Below are 22,272 nucleotides of genomic sequence, written 5' to 3' on the forward strand. Positions count from 1 at the left end.
GGCGGAGCTCCCGACGTCTAGCCTTCCCTTCGCTGTGTTCCGCCTTCTTCTGACGTCAAGGATGACGTCAAAAGAAGGCGGAACACAGCGAAGGGAAAGCTAGACGTCGGGAGCGCCGCCTCCTTCCCTGACGCTTAGCTGCCGGAACCGCCACGGAGGTAAATTTAAAAAGAAGAAAAAAAACAAAAAGGGATGCATGGATGCGACAGCATGGATGTGAAGGGGGGGGGGGGGAGAAGAGGGAGGGCCAGGCTGGGACATGGGAGAGAGAGGAGCATGGATGCGAGGGGGGTTCATGGAAGGGAGAGAGGGGACTTGCTGGAAAAGGATGAATGGAGACGGCAGGGGACAGAGGAGCATGGATGGGCATGGATTGGGAGGGCAGGGCTCAGGGAGAGAGGGGAATTGCTGGAAAGGGATGAATGGAGGGGGCAGGGGACAGAGGAGCATGGATGGGCATGGATTTGGAGGGCAGGACTCAGGGAGAGAGGGAAATTGCTGGATAGGGATGAATAGAGGGGACAGATGTGCATGGATGGATATGGATTGCAGGGCAGGCCTCAGGGAGAGAGGGGAATTGCTGGATAGGGATGAATGGAGGGGCCAGGTGACAGAGGAGCATGGATGGGCATGGATTGGAAGGGCAGGACTCAGGGAGAGGGGAATTGCTGGATAGGGATGAATGGAGGGGGCAGATGGGCATGGATGGATATGGATTGCAGGGCAGGGCTCAGGCAGAGAGGGGAATTGCTGGATAGGGATGAATGGAGGGGGCAGGTGACAGAGTAACATGGATGGCCATGGATTGGGAGGGCAGGGCTCAGGGAGAGAGGGAATTGCTGGAAAGGGATGAATGGAGGGGGCAGGGGACAGAGGAGCATGGATGGGCATGGATTGGGAGGGCAGGGCTCAGGGAGAGAGGGGAATTGCTGGAAAAGGATGAATGGAGGGGCAGGGGACAGATGGCCATGGATTGGGAGGGCAGGGCTCACACTCTCTCTCTCATATACAATGTCTTTCTGACTCTCACTCTCACACACTCTGTCTCACACTGTATCACATTCACTCTCTATGTGCCACACAGTCACTCACACACTCGCTTGGTCTCATACACTCACTCTCACAGAGAATCTGTGTCTCACACACACTCTCTCTCTCGCCCACACACACACACTCTCTCTCACACTGTGTCTCACATACACACTTGCACACACTCTCATTCTCACACACACACTCTCTCACAAACACACTCACACCCAGACTCACTCTCTCTCTCACACACTCACACTTTCACTCTGACTCTCAAACAGTCACTCTCACATACACTCTCCCAAACATACACACTCCGAGGAAAACCTTGCTAGCGCCCGTTTCATTTGTGTCAGAAACGGGCCTTTTTTACTAGTATTACATAACTTACATAAATTTCCCTAATACTTTTTCTTCTTGAGCAATTACAGTTCTTTTCTCTTTCTGATTTATTTACTACTATTATTTCAAACCGATTATATGTCCAAGAAATGTTTTAACTATTTTCTAATTTTCCTTTTCTCAGGTCATCAGTTCCTAAAAGTAAGTATGTATATACTTTGTGAATGCAAAGTGTGTCTCTCAGCTTAGAGTCCAATTATCCTCATTCTCCTGCAGTACTTAGCTGGATTCCTGTTTTCTTGACCTTGGGATCAATTCTTCTGTCTTTGTTGTCTTCACTTTGTCTTCTTCCTAAACTTATACTATAAAGAAAATGAAAGGAGAGAGTCTACCTCCCTGCAGTGTGTGTACTTTAATGTAAGCCTGCCTGTTACTGGAACCTGAACTGGATTCTAATATCTCTCTATATAAAAGGCAACCCGAACGTTCTGAAGCCTCCACGGAAGTTGAGGCGCCCGAGATATCCGGTGTGCCCTGGAGTGTCTGCACTGCCCTCGCATCAAAACGTCACGACATCGAGGGCGGAGCTATAACACTCGAGGGCCGAAACGCGAGGCGAACGCGAACCCCGAACAAGTAACTCAAGTAGCTCCGAGGGACGGAGGGAGGGGGCCCCTTGCTAGCGCCCGTTTCATTGCACTCAGAAACGGGCATTTTTTCCTAGTAAGCAAAATAAATAAAAATAAAATCATCTGAATCTGATCTCCTAACTTAACCTAATAAACATTCAATCTTTTCCCTGACTATAAAGAGAGCAGTTGCTGAATTCACAGTTCACCACTGATCATGTCATTGACTCACACACACACACACACACACACACACACACACACACACACACACACACACACACACACACACACACACACACACACACACAGTCAGACTGAATTCACTTAGCTCCAATCTCAGATGATTATCTAGTCTGTTTAGTGCAGACTGCAGATTCCAACTATTAGTTTCTAATGATTTCTTTCTAAAATATTTTATCAATTCAGAAGATATCCTTTAGAAATTATATCAATTCCTGTTACCATCACATCAGCTTCTTGAAGGACCATTAATCTCTATGGCTTTTCAGCACTTTTCAAAGTAAGATATCTTTAAACAGTGTTCTAATTATCTTTCACCTTAAATAATATCAATATCTCAGTTAAAGCCTATGAAACAGCAGCTCTTCCCTTCCCAGGAAAGAAATCAGAACTGCTTAACTTACAGTACAAACCTCTTATACCCTTACTACTTTCACACAGTATATCCTCAATCAGTCCTTTATTGTTACACTCATAGTTTGTCAGTTATTCCTTCCTCACAAACCTCATACACCCAGACACACAAGGAAACAGGTCTTCCCTCATCTGGATCTTCCCTTGCTCTCTTTAACTGTCACCAAGCAGAAACCCTAACAGGAGTAGTGCAGCCAATCAGGAATCTCTATTTGAGACCATATTTCCATACAGAAATTCTATTAGACATTTTAGGATAAAAACAAGACATCAAACCTTCGATTTGGACTCAAACTTCATAGTTAAGGTCATAGCCATGTTCTAATGTTTACCCTAAAAATATTTCCATGAAAATTAACCCTCACATGCCCAAACTGAAACACTCCAAAAATGGACTCATTTGCATGAATTCCAAGCTTCAAAAACCTTACAGCTAATAAAGAAAAGCTTCTAGCATCTGAACTCTAATCTTAAAATGCATGCAATCCCTTTCAAAACACATTTTGGATTCTTTTAAAACTTTAAGGAGTCAGTGCAAGTCTCCTTTGAGTGTACTGCACATGTGCCAGAATTCACGCCGTTTTACCGTTACCATGGCAACCAAAGACGCGCTCAAATACCTCCTGCACTCCCAGCAACCTTTAGGGCATATGTAATTAAAATTGTGCAACATGCACGAGTGTCGCAATCCCATGACAGACCCACCCCCTGACACAAAAATCCAGCCTAGAACTTCCCCACAGCTCCCAAACGCCAGGTACTAAATATATTTAAAAAAAATTTCTTCCACTGGTTACATTAATAACTCTTCAGTGTAAACTATTCTGAAACCTAATTCAAAATATCAGGATCTGGACCTCTCCCACACAGAATTCATTTCTTGGCTGAATCTGTGCTTGTCCCATGTTCAGTCCATAATTAATTCTATCATTTGAAGGACGTAATCACCTGCCCTGAGACAGTGCTAGTTCATGGATTGGTTTGGCCTCCTTGGGCTGGTTTTTCTATTAGGCAATCTAGCCGCTCCCACTATGCTGAACTTGTGTTACATGAACCTAACTCACCCCACAGTTTATGTTAGCTAACGCCCTGCTTGCTGTTTGTAAGACCTCACGTGTTTCACCTATGCACAGAATCCTCTGATAACCGGGGCATGAATTACTCAAGACTGCCAAGGATTTTAAATGCATTCAGGGCTTGACAAATCTCAGGGCGAAAATTGAAATGTTTGATAATTACACTAAAAACCATAACCTGAGATTTGTCAATTTTCCTAGAGTACAGAATGTTGGTCCTCTTGAGATGTTGAAACGTTATATGCGAGAAGTTTTGACTATACCAGAGCAGAATTTACCACCATTTACCTTGGCATATTACATCCCTGGGAAGGACCTGAATCAATCCGAAAATCCGACAGCTGTTTCTCTTTTGCTTGAGACTTCTGACACTGAACTTGCAACAGCCGCTACTTTGGTGGCGACAGTTGCATTATTGCCAGATAAAAATTGGATCTTCCGTATGATCCGTAATAAAGATAAATCTTTTTTAGGTTTTAAAGTATTATTATTTCATTATTTCACCCTACGCCTGGAATAAACTTCCTGAGCCCCTACGTCTTGCCCCATCCTTGGCCACCTTTAAATCTAGACTGAAAGCCCACCTCTTTAACATTGCTTTTGACTCGTAACCACTTGTAACCACTCGCCTCCACCTACCCTCCTCTCTTCCTTCCCGTTCAAATTAATTGATTTGATTTGCCTACTTTATTTATTTTTTGTCTATTAGATTGTAAGCTCTTTGAGCAGGGACTGTCTTTCTTCTATGTTTGTGCAGCGCTGCGTATGCCTTGTAGCGCTATAGAAATGCTAAATAGTAGTAGTAGTAGTAATGATGTCTCTAAGGGGACTAGACGACAGAGGAAACAATTCTTGCTCCTTAAGCCTGAAATTCTGCACTTGGGTGGGGGGGGGGTACCTTTTTTTTAAGGTACCCCTGCAAGTGCATAGTAAGACTTAGGGAGAAGAAATATGTATTTACAGAACCTGCACATGTATCAGCACTTATAGCCTCAGCAAAAATGGATAAGCGTTAAAGAATAAGAATTAACTCCACGTAGTAGTGTTTGCATTATCCCGTATATTTTCCTACTGTTGTTTTCTCCTGTAGATTTCCTAAATCTTGGATCCGAAATTTATAGACTTGCGTATCAGTTACCTTTTGAAAATATGAATTTTCTTATCTTTTTTGATGTTAAATATTTTTCTTATCAGATACTTTTCTATACAAGATGTTTCTTGTAATACATTGAATAAATGAATAAATAAATAATATAAAAAAAAATGCATTCAGGGCTGGATCAACACTATATTGGGCCCTAGGCAAACATATATTTATGGGCCCCCCTTCCAGGAACCCCACCCCTCACCATCATTTCACCTCTCCAGAAGTAGCAGGGAAAAGTGCAGAGCCTAGCTGTGGGTATGATAGCAGTAATAGTTTGTGAGTGAGCATGGAGACTATGCAAGAACATGCTTTGAATGGTTAGAGCTGGAGAGCTGCCAAGTTACTCAGTTCCAAGAGAGAAATTCTGAGCCAGTCCTGGATTTCTTCAACTCTATCCTGGTACATTATGGGACCTGAAGTGCTGATTTCAACTGATGATATCAGAGACTACAAAAAGAACACCGACTTGGGATATAAGTTCAAAAACAGGACTGGCCAAAAAGTCTCCCTCCTGCACTGGAGCTGGGTAACTTGGCAGCTCTGCAGCGGTGGGCTCAGAACCAGGGAAGTTGGGCAAGTCATATGCCACTGACCAGGTCAGTGCCCAGTGCTACTGTCCAGTGTTACTGACCAGTATGACATCACAGTTAAACCTCCTCCTCCCCAAGTAGAAAACTTTACCACTGGACTCTCAATTCTTAGGCAAATCTTCTTTATTGCAATTCTCCCAATACACAAAGAGAATCCAGTCTACAATTCAGCTGCCTGTAAGAACTGTGCCTATTGCAAAATGGAGTCCGGACCCAGCCAACTCAGAGGCAAGGAGAGGGCCAGATCTCAGCACTGCTGAGCAGCAAAGCTGTAAACTCAGGGAGAAACAAAAGAAAAATGCCTTTTACAGCAACCTAAGGGAGAAGGCACCCCCGTAATTTTATCACATTTATACCTTAACTTACAGAAAATGTTATACCGAATGTTCTTTTGCAAATGTTCTATTACCCAATCAATTTCCCGTTGTCTCTTTCCACTGTCCCATTTCCTTGTCCTATTCCCTAATGATACTTTGACTTTGCTTAACTTCTCACAATGTAATCCATAACTGATTTGTAACAAATCGTATTTCCATTATTTACAATGTATTGTAAGCCACACTGAGCCCGCAAATAGGTGGGAAAATGTGCAATACAAATGCAATAAAATAAATAAATAAGGGACTTACTCTAAGGAAAGAGCCTAAAGGAGAGAGAGCTCTATGAAAGAGTATCTATACTACTACTACTAATAGTAGCATTTATATAGCACTACCAGATGCACGCAGCGCTGAACACTTGACATAGAGAGACAGTCCCTGCTCAAAGAGCTTACAATCTACGTAAAAACAGACAGACAAGACATTATGGGCAAGGGAATTACAGGGTAAAGAAGAACAGGGGAGGAGGAGGAGGGCAGATGAGTAGCGGTTAGGAGCCAAAGGCAGTAGTGAAAAGGTGGGCTTTCAGCATAGATTTAAAGACAGGAAGAGATGGAGCTAGACGTATGGGTTCAGGAAGACGGTTCCAGGCATAAGGTGCTGCAAGATAAAAGGAACGAAGTCTGGAGTTAACGGTGGAGGAGAAGGGGGACGACAAGAGAGATTTGTTCAGAGAGCGGAGTTCACAGGGAGGAATGTAGGGAGAAATGAGAGAGTAGAGGTAGTGAGGGGTCATGGAGTGGATGCATTTAAAGGTCAGTAAGAGGAGTTTGAACTGTATACGGAAGCGGACAGGCAGCCAGTGAAGTGACTTGAAGAGTGGGCTAGTGTGGGCATAACGATTCTGGTGGAAAATAAGTTGAGCTGCAGAATTCTGGACAGATTGGAGAGGAGAAAGATAATTGAGCGGAAGACCAGTGAGAAGTAAATTGCAATAGTCCAAGCGAGAAGTAACAAGGGTGTGAATAAGGGTTTTGGTGGCGTGTTTAGAAAGGAAGGGGCGAATTTTGCTAATGTTGAAGATAAAGAAGCGACAGGTTTTGGCGATTTGTTGAATATGAGCAGAGAAGGAGAGAGAGGAATCGAAGATGACGCCAAGGTTACGAGCCGAGGAGACAGGGAGGATAAGGGAGCCATTAACAGAGATAGAGAATGGGGGAAGAGGGGAGGAGGGTTTAGGGGGAAAAATCAGAAGTTCAATTTTAGCCATGTTTAATTTGAGATGGCGTTGAGACATCCAGGCAGCAATGTCAGACAAACAGGCAGAGATTTTGTCCTGGATTAAGGTTGAGATTTCAGGGGTGGAGATGTAGATCTGAGAGTCATCAGTGTAAAGATGGTAGTGGAAACCATGGGATGAGATCAGGGCACCAAGGGAAGAGGTATAGATGGAGAAAAGGAGTGGTCCAAGGACATAACCCTGAAGCACACTGACTGAAAGTGGGAGGGAAGTTGAAGAGGATCCACCAGAGTGAACACTGAAAGTACGGAGAGAGGTAGGAAGAGAACCAGGAAAGAACATGGCCCTGAAATCCAAGCGAGGATAGCGTATCGAGGAGTAAGGTGTGGTCAACAGTGTCGAAAGCAGCAGATAGGTCAAGAAGGATGATGATGGAATAGAGACCTCTGGATTTAGCCAGAAGCAGATCGTTAGAGACTTTAGTAAGTGCAGTTTCAGTAGAGTGAAGAGGGCGAAATCCGGATTGAAGTGGGTCAAGAATAGGTTGAGAAGAGAGAAAGTCAAGACAACGGCGGTGAACAACGCATTCAAGTAATTTGGAGAGGAGAAGGGAGATGGGGCGACAGTTGGAGGGACAAGTAGGGTCAAGTGAGGGTTTTTTTAAGGAGTAGAGTGACAATAGCGTGTTTGAAGGTCGTAGGAACAGTTGCAGTGGAGAGTGAAAGATTAAGGATGTGACAGATGACAGGGATAATAGTAGGAGAGACAGTCTGAAGTAGGTAAGTGGGGATGGGATCAGAGGAACAGGTAGTATCTCGAGAAAGAGGTTAAAAACCCCCTCAATGGAACCACAGTGGAACCAAAGGGCAACGCAACTGTAAACAGGGCCTGCAACTGTAAACGGGGAGGGGAGGGGGTAAGCCCCAGTAAACAGTGCTGTCTATACAAATAATTTTCCTATTAAATATTTATTTTATTTATTTAGATCATTTATACCCCGCTTTTTTCCACATAAAGCAGCCTCAAAGTGGCTTACAATGAACTAATGAAACAATTATAATGACAGTAGAGAGGTTAGAAGGAACAGATGAAGAAGGGAAGGGAATATAAATACAATATTTAAACAAATAAGTAGGCAGGGAAAAGAAAGCAAAAAGAAGAGAAAGTAAGAAGTCCAAAATCAGGTCTTGACTCGTTGAGACACATTAAGGCAGGTAATCAGATCCTGCGAACAGGACAGGGATGCAGGCGGTGGCTAATGGCTGGAATCGGCGATCCAAGAGGAAACAGGGCCCCTTCAACGTGCAGCACTCTCCAAACACAAAGCAGCCGCAGATGACTAGCAGCCAACATCGCCGAGGATGACCACCCCGGTCCAGCAGCAAAGCCGAGAAGGTTTTGACTCGTAGTGACAGATGCCGGGAACAAGCAGCGTAGGTGACGACCACGGCCTGGAGGCAAAGAAGAGCAGAAATCGATGCTGGCGGAGCACACTGAAAGAGGTCCCACAGTGCGGGAGACGCCAGTGGCCCGTTGGAAAGGCTGGTGAAGAATCGGGGCATATAGGCGCCAGGGAAGTGCGGATCAACAGTCAAACAGGCTCCCTGCATTGCGCTAAACCGGACCCCGCTCTCTGGCACCTACAACCGCACTGCCGATGCAATCGGGCCCCCAGCTGTCTCACTGACACGCTGGCGATGAAGCAACGATGGACAGCCGCTCTCCCCGAGATCTCGGACCAAAACCGAGCTATCAAGAAGACAGTCCGATCACTGTGGTACCCAAGGAAGCTGGCACAAACTAAATCAGGCCAATCCACAGCCCAAAAATGGGTTTGCCCCGTGAGGGTTGCAAATATGGGAGCAGCACATCATATATTCACTCTCTATTGCCTCTGAAACCAGAGATTCCAAGAGTGAGATTTAAGGGCAATGGGTCCAAGATTTAAATTTACAAAGTTTTTGTTAGAATATGTTTTGTATTTTTCATGTATTATCTGTCCAGTAATTTCTCTAAGATTACCCTGTGACCTCTAATGTCACTTTCCTGGTGAGGTCACAACCATGTATTTCCTGTGGGTGTGGTTAAGGATTGTATAATGCCTTTTGGCCACACATGAGCTCTCTCTTGTTTTTCTTTTTCATAACCTGAGAGGACATGCTTGATAGAATGCATTGTAATCTGAGCACATGTAAAAAGTTGATAAACTAAACATACTGTTATATGTTTATCTAAGCCTGCCTGCATATACATGCAAGATGTATTTTCTCTTTCTAACCACAAACTGTGAGTAAAAGGATGTTTTTACTACATCTTTAAAAGAGACTGAGCTGTGGTTATTCTGGGGTGTGTAAGAGAGAGAGAGATGAAGATAAGAAGTTAATATTAATTGCTGTTACCATAAAAAGGGAACTTATTCTTATTTTTGCTAACGCTGAAGCTGTGTGTGTGTGTAAATCCGAAAAATACTATGATAAGTATTTACCATAATCAACAGCTTTGAACATGAAAATAGGTTTACAAATGGAAAAAGCAAAATGAAATATTTTAGCTTTGTAAAAAAATGCTTCTGAAAGAATATAGGCTGAGTAGAGGCAGTATTAGGATAGTGTTGAAAGGAATCTGCCCAAGTACCGGGTAATTTAATAGTTAAACATCCTGGGCTGAAAACTTCCCTTCACTTAGGATGTGCACAGGTACATTTGTACCAATGAACCTCACCATTCCAGCCCAGATTTCAAAGGGAAGCGTCATTTCTATGGGACTGCCCTCACTAGGGTTACCATATTTTGTCCTCTCAAAAAGAGGACACATGTCCTGCCCCCGGTTCATATATTCCCCTCCCCTGCTCCCATCACCTCCCCTCCCCTTACTTACTATCTACTGCCCTGGTGGTCTAGTGACCTCTTCGGGGCAGGAAAGAGCCCCCTCTTTCCTGCCCGGAGCTCTGTCCTTGCCCTGCATCCTGTTGCTGTGACGGGCTCGGGATTCAAAATGGCCGCTGAGAGTTGAAGTCTCGTGAGGCCGCGTCAACTCTCAGAATCTTGAAAAAATCCAGACAGTTGGAAATCCTAGCCTCCTGCATCCTGAGCACATCTGACAGGACCCCCCCCCCCAAAAAAAAAAAAAAAAAAAATTTGGGCCCCAGGTAGGTGTCTAATTTGCATATGTCTTAATCCTCTCTGAATGGATTCACTCACCCTGGATACATGGAAGCATATGCACAAAAATAGTGAATAAACACCCTAGCTGCAATTTTGTGCCAATCAAACTCTTCAGAATTTTTAAATATGAAAGATGGAAAGTTGTTTTGATCTTACCAGTTGCTGAGAAAGTGGTGAACCAAATGTCAGAAATCAGGCAGACAAGCAGTAAACCCCTGGCACTAGCAGCCATTCTTCAGATCTCTAGAGAAAACATGATTGAGTTTGTTGCAATAGTTGGGAAGAGTTACATGTGAAGACTTACACTATAGTGAAACAGCAAAAGAAGGAAAGCTGGAATTCATGGGCTGAGCTATACTATCTTAAACTCTCTCTTAGATCAGATTGAAAAGGAATCCCAGTCCCACTCTGTTAAATTGTAATATTTCATACTCCCTCACTTTTGTGCAAAGCAAGGGACAGCTGCTATCCCTCTCCTGGATTACTGGCTGAATCTCAGCTCTTTCCTCTCAATGTTCAAGGCTGTGCATGATCTTTTAGACAACCTCTCTGTTCTTGGATCCCATATTCCCTTCTATGCAACTCCACTGTGAAAATTCAAAGCAAGGGTAGAAACATGAACAATATTTTCATTTGTTCACCTAATGTAACTGGAAATATATTTCTATACATTTATCTTCCTTTGTTAGAGCACGTGCTGTAATGTATCTCCTGATTTTCTGTAGAAGCATAAATAAAATCATCATAGGTTTACATTTGTACAATCCAGTTTGCCTGCTCTAAATTTTTTAAGGCGCCTCAGTGAGTAATCTGTCTTTTAGTTTGCCAGTACTGACCTACCCAGGCAGGGACAGCTTTAGAAGAGAACTGCTTCTGCTTAGAGTCTCTGGATCTTGAAAGGAAGCAGGTCCTTTTGCCTTCAGTGCACTTTTCCCTTTTCGACTTTGCCTTTTCCAGGAAGGTGTTGGTGATGGGAGCAGCAATGTCGTTTGTCCATAAATCACACAACCTCTCAGGGATTTTGGCACTCCCTTCTGGTGCCTAGGACATGGAACAGGTTTCTGCCTTCTAGTTACAGGTTTTCTATCGTCTCTCAGACACAATAGCCTTTAAAGTAATTCCAGACTGCCACTTCCTTCTCATTCACGCCTTTAATCTCCAGAGATGCATTTGCATTTGAGAGCATTTAACATAGTAATTTATACCCTCATGAGCCGGCGCTAGAGGCTGTTAGCGCCAGCATTTGCTACCGCCCCATGATCAGAGCCCTTGAGCGCGTGAAACAACACGCTCCAGGGCTCTTAGTGCAAGTAGCCTCCAAATGCATGCTAATTTATTTATTGCATTTGTATCCCACATTTTCCCACCTCTTTGCAGGCTCAATGTGGCTTAACGCATTCATCCCCAATGATCAGCGTCCAGCACGCCAAAGATTGGGTCGCTGGCCGCAACAAACCCTATGCCAGCTCCGAGCTGGGGCGAAATTAGGGGAAGCTTATGTTTGTGAGACCCGGAAGTTGAATGAAATGAAGGTGCTCTTTTTGAGTGAGTGAAAAAAAGAGAAAAAGAAAAAATAAGCAACAAAAGAAAGAAAGATAAAGCAGCAAGTAATCGTCTTAAAGATAAGTTCACGTTTTGCATGAGCACTGTTTATGTATTTTGTTAAGCACTTTGGTATTGTGGCAATAGCACGTACACATACACACAAGAGGAAGCCCTATGATAGAAGCGCTATTCCACCGGGCAACAAATAAATGATATTGCCTTAAAAGTGGTGGTTTATTCTGAGGGCCCTCTTCCAGATTACAGTTTGTGATCTAAAGTGGCATATATTTAAATAAACAACTAATTTCTTATGTCCATGTGTGTTTGGAGTGGTGCGGTGCTATTTACCCGTACTATTAGCACATAGTTTTTGGTTTTGTATTTTTGAGCGCATGCTCGGGCACAATTCTCCCACGCTTCTACCCCATGAGCACAGATAAATTGCGCTGCTTAAATTTGCATGCAATTATCTCTGATCATCGGTGCGGTAAAGCCCCGTGCTGTTCCGGCGCTATTTTAGAGCGCTGTTTGGTATTTTAGAGGGCTTTTGATAATCTGGGCATTAGTAAATGACAACAGATAAAGACCAGAATGCTCCATCCAGTCTGCCCAACAGTAACACTTTATTAACTGATAATTTAAGATCTCAGTTTAGTAAGGCCATAAATGTTGAAGAGATAGCTATGATAAACACACTAGAAGGAGTATGGCATCAATTTGAATTTCCCTCATTATTATCTTTTCAAAAACTATTGTCTAATATCACATCAACTTATAGATAGTATACTAGTAAAAAAAAGGCCCGTTTCTGTTTGAAAGGAAACGGGCGCTAGCAAGGTTTTCCTCTGAGTGTGTATGTTTGAGAGAGTGACTGTGTGAGAGAGGTTTCTGTTCCTGCTGCTGTGCATTCCCCGTGTTGTGCTGATTCGCTGCTCCCTGTATTGTGGCTCCGCCCCTCTCCCTTCTATTGGCCAATCTGGTGTGGGTTGTGTGACATCACTATTATCTACTCCAACATGATCCACGGTTCCAGGTAGCCTCAGAATGTTGGAAGAGAACTATTATATAGGATTAGATCCAATACCATCTAATTGGTTTAAAAGTTCATCATTAAAAGTTCACAGTCATTTATACATAATCATTATAAAAAGTCTTACAGAACATGAAGTTCCAACAGTGCTAAAGAGGCCCTGATAAAGCCCACCTTAAAAAAAAAAAAAAAATCTTCTTTAGATCCATATTCTCCTGGAAATTATCGTCCGGTGTCAAATCTCCCATTTTTATCAAAAGTATTAGAAAAAGTTGTGTTCACCCAATTACAATCTTATATAGAAACAAAAAATATCTTACATCCAAGACAATTGGGCTTCAGAAAGGGATACAGTACAGAGATGGTAATAACCTCGTTCCTAAGTGAAATACGCGCTAGACTGGAACAGGGTTATATTGCACTAGCTGTCTCGCTCGACTTATCAGCAGCATTTGATCTTATTGACCATGATTTACTATTACATCGCTTAAAGGAAATTGGTATCACAGGTACGATTTATGACTGGTTTACGTCATTTCTGACAAATCGGTCGTTTAAGGTAATACAAAACGTTTCTATCTGAAAATGCTATCCTATTTCTTGTGGGGTACCACAAGGTTCAGTGTTATCACCAACTTTATTTAATATATACACTAGTCCTTTGGCATTACTTAAACAAACTTTTGGTATTAGTTTCTACTCATACGCAGATGACTTTCTTTTGATTCATTATGTAAAACCATTAGAGATTAATTTAAAACAACTTCAAAATTGTCTTGCAGAGGTGGCAAGCTGGCTCAAAGACCATCATTTGATATTAAATCCTGAAAAGACTGTCGCATCCTGGATTACAGGTTGTGAAACAATTCCCTCTGTAATACCTACACTATTCGATAAACAAATACCAACGGTGAAATCTTTTAGGTATCTAGGAGTCATTATTGACTCAGGTTTAATGTTTAATAAACAAATACCAGAAACAGTAAAGAAATCATTTTATCACCTGCGAAAATTGCGCTCTATTAGAAATTCTGTTGATAAATCCTCATTATGTACTTTAACACATGCATATATTACAACACGTCTGGATTATTGTAATATCGTCTATGCAGGACTTACTAAGATCAATATAAAACGGCTGCAGACGATACAGAACGCTGCAGCTTGCATTATTTGCAGAGCCACAAGATATGACAGGATCACACCTCTTTTATATCATCTCCACTGGCTTCCAGTGGAAGCCAGAATAAAATTTAAAATTCTTACTTTTACTTTTAATGCTTTACATTTATTGACTCTTCAATACTTAGCGAATGTCATTCTGCTCTATACACCTATACGAACACTTCTATCATTAAATGATAACAGGTTAATAATTCCATCACCAAAAAAGGCTAGATGGGAATTTACTAGACATTCAGCTTTTTTCTATGTAGCTCCTGCTCTCTGGAATTGCCTTCCAAAAATTATCAGATTAGAAGAGTCGTATGTTAAGTTTCGTAAACTTCTAAAAACATACCTATTCCAAAATACGTTTGAAAGTAATCTGGGATGAAAAAAGGGAAACAGGGGCAGAATGTATATGCAGAAAAAAACATATGTTTGTTGATATAAATTTATTATGAATGGATTGTTTTATTGTTGTTTTATTCTCAGAATGGATGCTTTTGGTTTGCCGTGCTTTCCTGTCAAAGAAATGGAGTTCCTGTAGGTTATTTTAAAGTTTTGTGTATTTTTAAAAAATGTAAACCGTTCTGGTTTGTGTATGCAATTGCAATTAAGAAACGGTATAGAAAATAAACGATAAACGATTACTTCATGATTAAACCAACAATGAATGTGATAATGGTCTTTCTTTGGCATTTCTGGGACATAGACTGTAGAAGTCTGCCTGGCTCTGTCATTATATTCCAACTAATGGTGTTGCCGTCGACACCCACGCCAGTCTTTCCAAATTCGTCTTGTCATTTGTGAGACATGGACCATAAAAGTCTGCTTGGCACGGTCCTCATGTTCCAGTTATTGGAGTTGCTATCCAGTGGCGTACCAAGGGCCTTCATATATGAATACATAACAACAGATGCAATAATCAATACTACAAAACAGTACTTATCTTATCTTAGAAGGGTATCATGGGCTAGTAACATATGCACATTCTTGGTCTGAATTGGCTGCGCCATTTTTTCTAGGGGCTGTCTCTGTGATATCCGCCGTTAGAATTGAGTGGACCTAAGTACGCTGTCTAGCTAACCTATAGACAAGATTATACATTTTTCTATTTGTTCTCTTTTTGATTCTAGATTTGTCCAGTGATCCTGAAGCAGAACATGCGAATTCGAAACGCTGGCCGCCGTTGATCATGGTCAACATCAACAAAGGGAACACAGAGATCGACTTTTTATTGAGCTAAGTTTGTTTAATTACTGTTTAGCCAAGATAAAAGATTTCACACAGAGGTTTTTCTGGCCGATGATGAGGAAAACCAGCCCCCCTATTGACTTTTCTATGTGTCAAGGGGTTTCTCGAGGCCTTTTCCTCTTGAAGTCATTAAGAGTATTTGCTTGAAGTAATTTCTTTGAGGACCTTAATTTTCTACTTTCATCTGACTGATCTAGGTATCTCAACCCTATTTACATCTCCATATGAGCCATCTGGGACTCATTCAACCAGATCACAGAGGAAGCTCTTGAAAATATCCTGAAAGGTCTATGGCCTATAATTTGCCTGCTTGATCCCTACCCAACAAAGATTGTACAACGAGCGAGCACAGGCCTCACTGAAGGGTCCACTAAAATTTTTAACTCCTTTCTCATGGAAGGGAAGCTGCCAACAACACTAAAAAGAGTTGTGGTCTTTTTAGTGTTGTTGGCAGCCCCCTCACTGGACCAGGTCAAGCTCAAAACCTTTCGATCAGTCTCTAATAATCCTTTCCTGGCAAAACTTATAGAAAGGACAGTCTGCAGTCAACGGCTAATTGAAAGCAATAGCTAGACCCATGTCAATCTGGCTTCAGACCTGGGTACGGAACAGAGACAGTTCTTGTGTCACTTCTTGATGATCTTCACAGGAAGTGTGACAGGGGATCTGCCTCGATACTAGTGTTGCTCGATTTCTCAGCAGCTTTCGACACCATGGATCATATCATGCTTACAAGACTGGCAGAACAAACAGGTATCAGTGGCACAGTATTTACTTGGTTCAAATCCTGTTTGTCAGATAGACAACAATCAGTTCTGTTCAGCAACAGCACATCATTACCTTGGGCACTGGACTGTGGGGTGCCACAGGAACCCATACTGTCTCCCATTTTATTTCATATCTACCTCAAGCCTCTGGCTGAGCTGTTTCAGTCAATGGACACAAAATTCTATATCTATGCTAATGATGTACAACTATGCATACCCACTGAACCAGATCTAGCTCTGAGTAAACTGAAAAGGGCAAACAACAACAAACTTTGCCTGAACCAGGGGTATAGCCAGACCTCACCGGAAGGGGGGCCAGAGCCCTAGATGGGGGGCACTGTTTAGCGGCCCCCCCCAGCTGCCGCCACATTGGACCCCCCTGCCGACGAACCCCCTGGAACCCCCGCTCCCGCCCTGCCGCCGCAATAGCTACCTTGTTTGCTGGCGGGGGTCCCCGAACCCCACTAGCCGAAGAGAGTCTTCTTCAGCGCCGGAGTAGCGCCTTCGTTCAACGAAGTTCCTGGTGTGATCAGCTGTTTCTGATGCCTTACGTCCTGCACTGTGCATGTAGCCCCGCACAGGATGTAAAGCGTCAAAAACAGCTGATCACACCAGGAACTTCGTTGAACGAAGGCGCTACTCCGGCGCTGAAGAAGACTCTTCAGCTGGCGGGGTTCGGGGACCTCCGCCAGCAAACAAGGTAGCTGATGCGGTGGCAGGGGGAGGGTTGGTGGCGGGAGGGGGGTTAAAGGGGATCGTCGGCAGGGGGGCCAGGGCCAAATCTACGGGGGCCCAGGCCCCACATAGCTACGCCAATGGCCTGAACCCAAATAAAACAGATTCTTTGGGTACCAAAACACAAGTGGACAGATAACCAACTTCAAAATACCTTTTGGGAAGTATGAAGTCCCCCTAAAATCACAGGTCAGGAATCGTGGGATACTGATAGACTCATCATTCACTTTGATCCTACAAATTCAAACACCCTTCTAAGACTGTCTTTATCACCAAAGGCAACTACGAAATCTCTCTCCATATATTGAAAAGACAAGTCTGACCAGAGTGGTCCATGCCATGATAACATCACGACGAGACTACTGTAATGCCCTGTACACTGGCCAAACCAAAAAGAGTTTGTATCAACTCCAACTAATTCAGAATGCTGCAGCACAACCGATAGAAGGCTGCAAGTGGCATGACCACATCACACCCTTCCTGCAAAAGCTACACTGGCTACCAGTACCTTACAGGGCTAATGTAATAATTTTTTCTTTTTTTTTTTTTCAATAGAGTCCAATTATGATCAAATTCTCCCAGGAACTTATTCAGAGTACCTGGGAAAATTTGATCATAACTGAACTCTATTGAAAAAAAGAAAAAAAACTATCAAAAATTGTATAATTAACAGGAGTTTTTTTTTTTAAATAACTAATCTACCTTTTGCTGTGAAAGCTACATAATATTCAAAGTCTATTCAATAAATTGTAACGCTGATTTTTGCGGTAAATTAGTATATAAGGCGGTCAGATTTAATGCGACTAGAAATACTACTACTACTACTACTTATTTCTATAGCACTACTAGACGTACGCAGCGCTGTACACTTGAACATGAAGAGACAGTCCCTGCTCAACAGAGCTTACAATCTAATTAGGACAGACAAACAGGACAAATAAGGGATAAGGACACAGAGAAGCAATATTCTGTGCAGAATGCCAAACAGTAGAAAGATTCCAGAATCCTAAAGAGTTGCAAGATTCCGGAATCCCAAAGACAACTACTACTACTACTTATCGTTCCTATAGTGCTACTAGACGTATGCAGCACTGTACACTGAACATGTAACAGACAGTCCCTGCTCAACAGAGCTTACAATCTAATTAGGACAAACAGGACAAATAAGAGATAAGGGAATTACTAAGATGGGAATGATAAAACATGGATGCTGAACAAGTGAATAAGGGTTAGGAGATAAAAGCAACATCAAAAAGGGGGATTTTAGCCTAATTTGAAGACGGCCTGAGACGGAGCTTCCTGACCAGAAGGTATCTGTAACTATTCAAGGTAAAGCAGCAAATCCTTAGAGTTCTTCATTTAGGATTGTTACATAGGAGCCAACTTTTCAAAATTATTGGGGGTGCTCAAGCACCCACAGAGTCGGCTCCAATGGGTTGTTATGCAGAAGACCCACAATATCTCAATATTATGTCACACTGAATGTTCCAATTACTACCACTGCTTATCATTTCTATAGCGCTATTAGACATATGCAGCTCTGTACACTGGACATAAAGAGACAGTCCCAGCTTGACAGAGCTTAAAATCTAATTAGGACAGACAAACAGGACAAATAAGGGAATTACTAAGGTGGGAATGATAAAACATGGGTAATGAACAAGTAAGGGTTAGGAGTTAAAAAAAAAAAGCATCAAAAATGTGAGCTTTCATCCTAGATTTGAAGACAGCCAGAGAGGGAGCTTCCAGACCAGAAGGTATTTGTAACTGTTCATGGTAAAGCAGCAAATCCTTAGAGTCCTTACCGTATGACTGAATTTTAGGAACAGCAGGTTGCAAACAGAAGTCCAAGTATTGAAACAGGGGCTCCAAAACAAGGGGGTCGTGTTAAGCTCTTGTGAATTTTGTGTAAAATATTAAAAAACGGAGTCTGAGCTTGTGGTCTATACAAATATTTGAACTCGTGATAAGATACTACACATAAGTGCATAAGTATTGCCAAAATGGGACAGACCAAAGGTCCATCAAGCCCAGCATCCTATTTCCAACAGTGGCCAAACCAGGTTACAAGTACTTGGAAAGATCCCAAAACAGTACAATACATTTTATGCTGCTTATCCTAGGAAAAAAAGCAGTGGATTTTCCCCATCCACTTTAATAATCGATTCTGGACTTTTCCTTCAGGAAGCCATCCAGACCTTTTTTAAAAACCGCTAACTGCTTTTACTACATTCTCTGGCAATGAATTCCAGAGTTTAATTACATGTTGAGTGAAGAAATATTTTCTCTGATTTGTTTTAAATGTACTTAGTAGCTTCTTTGTGTGCCCCGTAGTCCTAGTATTTTTGGAAAGAGTAAACAAGCGATTCATGTCTACCCGTTCAACTCCACTCATTACTTTACAGACCTCTAATCATATCTCCCTTCAGCTGTCTTTTCTCCAAGTTGAAGAGCACTAGCCGCTTTAGCCTTTCTTCATAGGGAGGTCATCCCATCCCTTTATCATTTTCGTCGCCCTTCTCCGTACCTTTTCTAATTCCACCATTATCATAAGCTTGTTTTAATTCTAAATAAATCTTATGTTGAATATCTTCATTTGGATCTACAGTTAACTTCATATAAAACTCCCGATTATTCAATTGAACCCATGCCTCAGAACAATAATCTTGAGTATTCTGTATAACCACTCCCACTCCCTTGTCCGCTGAATGATCATGTTGCAAATGATTCAGCACCAATCACTGTTCTTTTGTTAAGTTGTGATGCGTGAACCCAATGTGTTTCTCCATTTGTTCTAAATCCTGCATCATCAGTTTCTGATATGTATCTAATATTGAATACACTTTCATGGACTTAATACAGTTTTTTGACTAGCTCATACAGGCCAAACCTCCTTCCTCAGGTCTGCTTATTAAGATTTCCCTTTTTCATTCCAATATAAGTTTCACCAATCAGAATCTGAGTTTCAGAATCATTATCTTGGTTGGCTTTCAATGACCCTAAAGTACTGCCAGAGTTCTGTTGATAACACCCTGCTTGTTGCTGGATATGGTGCTGCAGGTCACAAAGTCCCTCGATCGCACAACACAGTACATGATAGGGAGGAATTTTAAAAGAAAGCACTTGCCAAAAAGGTGACTAGTTTAATCCTATTTCATACGGGCAATATAAGCACCTTTAATCCTTTATGTAATAGGCTCTCAAAACCAGTACTATCCGCACATAAATCCTCTCAAACAAATTTTTCCACCTCTGGGAACTTCTACACAAGATTACTACTACTACTACTTGACATTTCTAGAGCGCTACTAGGGTTACGCAGCGCTGTACAGTTTAACAAAGAAGGACAGTCCCTGCTCAAAGGAGCTTACAATCTAAAGAACGAACTGTCAAATTGGGGCAGTCTAGATTTCCTGAATAGAGGTAAGTGGTTAGGTGCCGAAGGCGATATTGAAGAGGTGGGCTTTGAGCAAGGATTTGAAGATGGGCAGGGAGGGAGCCTGGCATATGGGCTCAGGGAGTTTATTCCAAGCATAGGGTGAGGCATGGTAGAAAGGGCGAAGCCTGGAGTTGGCGGTGGTGGAGAAGGGTACTGAAAAGAGTGATTTGTCTTGAGAGCGGAGGTTACGGGTAGGAACGTAAGGGGAGATGAGGGTAGAAAGGTAAGCAGGAGCTGCAGATTGAGTGCATTTGTAAGTTAATAGGAGAAGCTTGAACTGTATGCGGTACCTGATCGGAAGCCAGTGAAGTGACTTGAGAAGAGGGGTGATCTGAGTATATCTTTTCGGCATGCTTGTGCATATTTGGTCATGCAATTTCATATGTCATTTTCTGTGTGGAAAACCTACTTTGCATGTGAAAATGCATTATAAAAGTACTCCCACATCGGACACATAATAGCATACATACACAATCTTTTTTTTTTTTTTTTATTATTTTATTTATAAGTTTTAACAAATTATTACAAGAACACTTGTAAATGAAAAAATGGAAGAAAATACACATCTTTTTCATAGGAAATCCAAAATATAAGGTAATTACTTTATCTCATCCATTTCAAGTCCACAATATGAGAGAAAAAACAAGGTACAATTCCAGGAAAAATTTTTTTCATTAATACATAAGATCAAAAAAAAAAAAAGGGAAGAGAACATAATATGCCTGTTATAATCCTTTTTACGGAGTAGATGTAGACAGAGCCTGCAATTGCTGACTAGAATTAACTGCAAACTTAGAATCAAGAAAATTATTCAATTGACTTGCATCATAAAAAATATATTTGATTGAGCTAACTTTAATCACGCATTTACATGGAAAATTTAACCAGAATAGTCCTCCCAACTGTAGGACCCTTGGGCGGAGCTTCAAAAACGCTTGACGTCTCCTTTGTGTTACTCTGGCGATATCCGGAAATATTCTAATTTTGTTATTCATAAAGAGTTCATCTCTATGACGGAAAAATTGTTTGAGAACCCAATCACGGTCGGGTTCTAACACAAAGGAGACAATCAATGTTGCTGGAATCGTTGTCATTTCTTCTTTTTGAAGTTCTTGCGTTAAGTTCAACATGTCAAATGAAGCATCAGATCTTTGTTCTTGTTGGTCCACTACACCTTTTTGTTTCTCAATTTTATAAGGAGGCAGATAATAAATTTTTGAAATTGGAGGGTATGCTTGTTCAGGAATCTTTAAAATATCTGATAAATATTTTTTAAAGATTATTAGTGGAGCCATTAGTGTAGTTTTTGGAAAATTAATCAACCTAAGAGTTTTAGCTCTTAGTTGATTTTCCAAATTTTCAGTCTTTTGATGCAAAATAATGTTCTCTTTTATCAAATTTGATTGTATTTGTTGAAAAGTTTTTAGTGCTTCATTACATGAGATTAAAGATTTTTCAGTGTTACTCATTCTAGTTTCTAAAGCTTCAATTTTTTCCAAAGGCAACTGAGTTACTTGTAACACCTGAGATATCTTCTGTGTAAAAGAGTTCTCAAGTCCTACTAAGGCTTCCCAAATCGAGTCAAGAGTTATATTCCCAGGTTTAGAAGGCAAAAATGACTTACTGGGTATAGTAAGCTCAGTCAAGTCTCTCTTCATTGTCTGCTCCTGATTCCCAGCCAGCAAGTCACTGAATCTTTTTCCTCCGACTTCCATAGCCGGTAGTTCTTGGTCTGCTGCAGTTCCCTCTACAGAATGCACTTCCAGGTCAGAGACGCCGAGTGCTTCCTGCCCCTGCTGCAGACCCCTTGCCGGCATCATCGGAGGACTCCGCTGTTCGGGGCTAAAAGTGATATCAGCCTCAAGCTGAGGGAGCAAGGAACCTCCCATTGCTCCCTCCTGCAGCGAGGAATCCTGCCCCGTTGCACCCACAGGCTGCGCAAAACGGTCCATCGGTCCCGAAACCACGGCAGCTGTGGAGGGAGTCACCCGCTGCCTGCCCCTCCGTTTCGGCATCGCAAGGTAAAAATTTACTAAAGATTTGAGGGAAAACGGGTAACGAGCCATCTGGCTAGCGTTCCCTTCCGGACGCCATCTTGTTTTTTTCCATACACAATCTTTTATATTGTGTGTGTGTGTGTGTGC

General features: G+C 42.1%; 1 protein-coding gene across 5 annotated transcripts in view; it reads right to left on the bottom strand.

The window, feature by feature from the left end:
• LOC115470863 (fatty acyl-CoA hydrolase precursor, medium chain-like) overlaps window positions 1-22,272 on the bottom strand; it is an 82,771-nt gene that overhangs the window by 58,580 nt on the left and 1,919 nt on the right. The window contains exons 1-2 of one of the 5 annotated variants that reach the window (XM_030204453.1): window positions 11,035-11,054; window positions 10,351-10,437 (exon numbers count right to left, since the gene is read on the bottom strand). The exons of 2 other annotated variants lie outside the window; for them this stretch is intronic. In XM_030204453.1, the coding sequence (XP_030060313.1) occupies window positions 10,351-10,426 (76 nt within the window). In that variant the 5' untranslated portion in view covers window positions 10,427-10,437; window positions 11,035-11,054. Of the gene's footprint in view, window positions 1-10,350; window positions 10,438-11,030; window positions 11,055-22,272 lie in introns of those variants that run through there. 2 more of the 5 variants (XM_030204452.1, XM_030204451.1) reach the window with 2 other exon arrangements.

Source organism: Microcaecilia unicolor, chromosome 5 (genome assembly GCF_901765095.1).
Source record: "Microcaecilia unicolor chromosome 5, aMicUni1.1, whole genome shotgun sequence".
NCBI classification, from domain to species: Eukaryota; Metazoa; Chordata; class Amphibia; order Gymnophiona; family Siphonopidae; genus Microcaecilia; species Microcaecilia unicolor.